Source organism: Balaenoptera physalus, assembly GCF_965194825.1.
Source record: "Balaenoptera physalus genome assembly, chromosome: X".
Classification (NCBI taxonomy): Eukaryota; Metazoa; Chordata; class Mammalia; order Artiodactyla; family Balaenopteridae; genus Balaenoptera; species Balaenoptera physalus.
In genome coordinates, this window is record NC_138903.1 from 61,845,134 (window position 1) to 61,851,133 (window position 6,000).

The following is a 6,000-nucleotide window of genomic DNA, read 5'->3' on the forward strand; positions in this document are numbered from 1 at the left end:
AGGAGGAGAGAGAGAATTCTATCCTCTTTCCCCAGAAGAATTGATTGCTTTTTTTTCCTGTTTCTGAACAGAACCATAGTCTTGGTGATATTAGGAACCCTTTTTTTTTTATATCTACATAAACAACTCAGTTCATGTACAAGGGGAAAATTAAAGCAGTAGACATACTGCAGTTTTTCCCCTTGAGTGTTTTCCTATTTCATTAAAACATTCATAAAATGAATACTTCCGTCTTATGTTTGTGCCTTAGCTATTGTAAATGATGCTTCAGTGAACATCTTTGCATGGTCAAGTATGTCTGCATCTCTGAATATTTCTGTTGAATAGATTTAAAAGTGTTATTGATAGGTCATAGGGTTATGAACATTTATGGTTCTAATAGACACATGCTAAGTTGCTTATTAAAAGGGTAAACAGTTTACGTTCTAACCAGTAGTACGTAGGAATAGACGTGTCATTGCCAAGTCTTATTTTTATTTTATAGGTAGAAATAAGATGAAGTGGAGAAAGCATGGTGTCTCTTGGATATGCTTATTTAGGAAAGAACAGTTTTTACAGCAGACGTGGAGGTGAAATCCATTATAAGTGTTCAACATTATGTTAGCTGTGACCTTTCACTTTTTTAGCATTGAGGTAAGGGAGGGCCAATCAGAAGAGAAAGTTTGGTCATGTAATTTACCATAAAGGTGTCTAGGTGTTTATGGGGGCTAGTTCTGAGTTTCTGCTCTGATTTGTAAACTTGGATCTCTTTTTATTATTCAGCCTGAAGAGAATTCGTGGCAAAGTCTGGAAGCAGAGAATATCTAGCCCTCTGTTCAACACCAAACAATACACAATGGAACTAGAGCGGCTCTATCTACAGATGTGGGAGCATTATGCAGCTGGCAACAAACCTGATCACATGATTAAGCCTGTTGAAGTCACTGAGTCGGCCTAAATAATGACTGTGTGCACAGGAGAATTACCCCTGTACCTGAGCCTCAACCTTCTGGGGGAAAGGGAACTAGATACATTACTTTGTACTTATCTGTACAATATCATGTTGCAGATGGGTGACAGACAATGATAACAAATAGCACAGCCAGACTTGCTTCCTGCATGATCATGATAGGGAGAGACACAAGAGATGGGAAACTGCTGTTCCACAAGGAGTCTCCATAGAATTTTGCAGCAGCCAGGTGTTGCATAAGTCTGGAAGGTCTGATCTCCCTTGGTCTTCCATGGGATGGATGGTTAGTGTGGAGGGGAGATAGAGATTGCCCAGCCGTTTTGTGATTATTATGGGTTGATTGAGTCTTCTGAATTTATTTTTTTCTTTATTTTGGGTATTGGAGCTTTTAAAAATGTTTGGTTTCAGGTATTTTTATTCATGTGAAGTGTATATGATTCTCTTGAGATAAGGTTTTAAGCTAAAATATTCCTTGTTTTAGTTTCTGAACTCTATAGATAATGGGGACTTTGCTGGTGTAGTCTTTTTATAGGTTTTATAAACCACTTGAGCCTATATCAGTCATTTTAGTGTCTGACATGTTTGGAACTATCAGTGCTTTGTTGATTTATGGCTTAAATTCTTTTTCTGGTCCGTTTCCTTCTTCCCTTCCCCCCACTTTAAAAATTTTCCTGTAACTTGGCTAACAAAAAACCAAGTCTGATTCAAAACCTCCCAGAGTGTTTCTCTTAAACACATCATCTGGTGCCAAATGAAGATTCTTAGGAGTGACTATTAGTTATGAAGGGCACAGTTGTGGTACTGTCACTGATGATAATAATAATGGATTTTTGGCCTAGAGTTTTGACTTATTTCACCAGTGTTTTACCGTTGACTGCCCCTCTATGCTGCTTCCAAAAGTGATAGTGTGTGATAAGATTTTTACTTTCACTTCTAAAGTTTTTTTTTTTTAAGTGAGTCCTGTTCTTCCTTTTTCTTTCAGCAGAAATGAAATCCCAGGTAAGTATAAGTATTCAAATATTTGATCAGTAAGTCACAGTTATCTCCAGTACATTAAATAACTTTCATCAAAAAACATGTTATAGGTAAAAAGCTCTGGAGGACCAGCTATGTATATGATTATTATGTTTCAGACCTTCTAGGGTATTATATATAATAACTTGTCTTCTGGACATGGTCTTGAAGTCTTTATGGACTCAGCCTCAGTAGTAGCGAACTGCACTACTTGGTTTGGAGTATAAATTAGACTTTAGCCCTCCTGAAGGTTGAGTTTTTGGTATTGAAAACCATAGGAATGAAATTACTGTATTTCAACAAAGGATTGAGGGCTTGAGGCTTAAACAAGCCAACATATGAATATATGTTTTTGTCTTGCTGTACTGCACATATGCTGTCTAGTAACAGATATTTTGTCTGCTAGTAGTGTTCTAGATTCTGTCTTTCCAAAGCGCTGAGGCAGTGCACCTATTCTGTAGTTGCAGCTGATGCCTGAATGTATCCTAGCTGACAAATTATTGATTAATAAGAACTTGAATTTCTGAAAGATTTGTACTGTTAACCAAAATCTGAGCAAGGAGTCTCAAATGTAATTCTTGGCCAGAATTACATGTTAATGAACGATTTAACAGTGTAAATCAAGGAACATCAGTGTAGGGATTTCCTTTAATTTATTTTTTACCTGCTTGAAATAATCAGTTAAAGGTTGCCAGCTTGGTTGCAGATGAACGGACGTTTGAAGTTCACCAAACTACTTAATGTGGAATAGGATAATAGACTTCCAACGCCCTCAAGGCTGTGACCTTGCAGCCATTTTACATAGCACATCATCCTCCTATAGGGATGAACCTTTCCCTGGCCTGAAAAGTAGCCGCTCTGGTTGAAGCTTTGCTTATTGTAACAGGCTTTTGTTTCCAGGTAACATGTCTGTGGAAGACTTAATTCTGAATAGAGATATAGATATTACTGGAAACTAATTGTTTTTTCTATTATACTCTGCTTTATCAAAAAAGTAAAACATTTACATTGTGCTACAGAAATTCAGATGTTGTCTTGCAATCTTTAAACAATAAATGAATGATTTGCCCTTAATATGGCTGATGTATTTTGTGTTCTGTTAAATTGAGCATTGGATGGAATAATAGGGTCCTCCAGTGATGAAATCTATATTTGAACAGCTCCAAACAACAAAAGGACCAGATTTCCCTACAGTGCAGCTATGATAGTAAGAATTCTTTTGTTTTCTCAGCCAAGTGTGGTGGAGCATGGGTCAGGTTGGTGTACGATCCATTAAGACTTAACAAAGCCTGAGACTCCCAGCACACGCATTTGTGTTTGTTCCTGTTCAGCTTATAACCATTCTGGCTTCTTCATCTACCCTTGTAGTCTCATTCTTTATGTGGACTATTCCTTCCCACTCTGTATGGTGATTGAACTCAACCACCAATATGAGGGAGGAGGATATCCATGCATCAGGGACCAGAACAGGCTGTTCAGCTGCCTGTTTTCTCAGAGATATAACCAATTTTTTTTTCAATAAAATGTTAGGTAATTTACCTCCCAAGTTCTGCGGATTGAGACCCTCAAAGCCCTAATGTGGGTTAGTGTTTGTTTCTTGGAAGATGGGGCAAGAAAGATGTCCAGTAGATTAGTCATAAGTTCTTTTTTTTTTTCTAATATCTGTTTATTTGACTGCATCGGGTGTTAGTTGCGGCATGCGGGGTCTTTTCGTTGTGGTTTGCGGGGTCTTTTCGTTGTGGCGCATGGGCTTCTCTAGTTGTGGTGCGCGGGCTCTAGAGTGCGTGGGCTCTAGAGTTGCGGCGTGCAGGTTTAGTTGCCCCACGGCATGTGGGATCTTAGTCCCCCTACCAGGGATCGAACATGCGTCCTCTGCATTGGAAGGTGGATTCTTAACCACTGGACCACCAGGGAAGTCCCCATAAATAAGTTCTTACCCCCACCCTCTTCTGTTTATTAGGAATCTGCATCAGTTATTTCCAGTCTACTTCAGCTCCTCCTGCCTTCAGTCTAAAGGAGTTGCTTGTGCACCTTGAATAAACTTGTGTAACTTACCATTTGATTCCAATCCTAAACCCACTCTTTACTTGAAGCACATGCCTCTTAATATTAACTACAGCTAATGTTCAGATTCTTTGCCCAAACCTCTGAGGCACACAGTTATGTAATCCCCATTTTTATGGAATAGGCTTGTAGAGGTAAACTTGCAAGTTTGTTGTAAGTGATAAGGTTATAATGATAAGCCCTTCTTATTCCATTCCCTATCAACTCAGAAAGTACCTTTTTATATGTAGGCAGTTTGGTGCTTAAGACTAACTAGTGCTGCTGGAATTTGCATTCTAGCTCCCTGCCACTTTTTAGCCGTGTGATCTCTGTAAAATGAGAGTGCTAACACTGCCTACTTTTTAAAAGTGTCGTAAGGATTAAATCCATATAAAAACACTTGGAACAGAGCCTAGCATGAAATAAGCTCAATGTCATTAATGTTTTTAAATGCAGGGACGTTTTATATGTATTCTGTTGGCCAAATGCTTAAATTATGAGATGTATGGGTTTTTGCCAGAGAAACGGGCACAATCTAGAAAGCCTTTGCTGCCCCCGTTTGTTTTGCTTGGTGTGTCGGGAGTGAGTGCCAGAATGCTTCAAGTAACTAATTTCTCTTTATCTCCGGAGTTTGGAGGGGTCTGGAAGCAAACATCATAGTTCAGGGTTGCCTGCCTGGCACTTTTGGGTTGCTGCCTCACTCTTATCAAGGGGTCTGACCCCTCCCCCCACCCCCCTCCCGCGCCTCCGCGTTGTTTGGAGGGAGGCTAAGGGTCTTAGTTGGGCAATTCAAGCAAGGAATGGGGCTCGCTTATCCAAGTCCTCACAAGGATGAAACTTTGTTCGGGAGGATTCGACTCGGTTTTTCCCTGTCGCCCCAAAAATTAATTTACGGATCGCCAAACTACAGAAATGAGCTTGTACCCTGTGCGTGAAATGGTACGTTCCGGAAATATTAGCGATACCTCGTGGAAGTGATAAGCTTGATTCCGGAAGCACTATAACTGGGCGCCAAGTTTGAGTTCATAGCCGCAAAATCTCCTGGTTACTGCACTGTGATAGGTGGGTACAGGGAGGGCGGGAATACGTCAGTTCCTACCCGCCCCCCCGCTGAGCCTGGGCTCTATAAAAGCGCTCGCGTTTGACGTGTTTCATAGTTGCTCGGGACCTTGCACACTTTCCACTTCCAGTCTGAGGAGAGCGGCGGCGATTCGATCGGGCCAGAGGCCGCAGAAGCAGGTAGGTGAAGGGAGAGTACCGAAGCGGAAACAATCTTCACCATCTTCACCCTCGTCCTAGTTGAGCTGACTTCTGGACACTGTCCATGAGCCTTGAGACTGAGATTTTGGCAAAATACTTTGCCCATTTCCACTTAAAGCTTTTGGAAGAAGGAATTTTTTTGTGTGTGTTAGTGATATTAACTCCGCAAAAGAAAGGTGGGGGATGGGGGGCAGAGATACCAGTTGGTGCATGAGGGAGTAGAGGCCTGGGAGGTGGTGTACAGTTGTAGGGGGCACTCTAGGCCTGAGTGGTGGAAGGCCAGCCGGCTGATAGAGGTTGGAGTAACGTGTGGAAGTAGGGGCAGGTGGAGGGTGGGTAGGGGTGTGCGTGGGGGGGGGGGTCGATGCCTGATCAGCTAGGGGCGAGAGACGGGCATGGGAGGGGGGAGCGGAGGAGTCAAGGCCTGATTGGTGCAAGGCCGGCTGGGGGCGCTGGGAGGTGAGGTGGGGGGATGGGTCTAGGACATGGTGCAAAGCTGCCAGGAGTGGGGAGGGGTCGAGGCCTGTTGGTGTAAGACCTCGTGGGGAGAGAAGGCGAGAGTGGGGGGGGGGAGTGGAGGAGTCGAGACTTGATTGGTGCAAGGCTGGCTGGGGGCGCTGAGGTGGGGGAGGGGCCTAGGCCTCATGGTGCAAAACTGATTCCAGGCGGGAGTGGGGGAAGGGTCTAGGCCTGTTGGTGTAAGACCTTCTGGGGAGAGGAGGCGGGAGCAAGGG

General features: G+C 42.8%; 1 protein-coding gene across 3 annotated transcripts in view; it reads left to right on the forward strand.

The window, feature by feature from the left end:
- Window positions 1–3,037, forward strand: part of OGT (O-linked N-acetylglucosamine (GlcNAc) transferase) — a 37,617-nt gene extending 34,580 nt beyond the window's left edge. For 2 of the 3 annotated variants that reach the window (XM_082445968.1, XM_082445967.1), the window contains exon 22: window positions 763–3,037. In XM_082445968.1, coding sequence (XP_082302094.1) covers window positions 763–937 — 175 coding nt within the window. In that variant the 3' untranslated portion in view covers window positions 938–3,037. The remainder of the gene's footprint in view (window positions 1–762) is intronic. The other variant, XM_082445969.1, reaches the window with a different exon arrangement.
- Window positions 3,038–6,000: the final 2,963 nt, after the last annotated feature.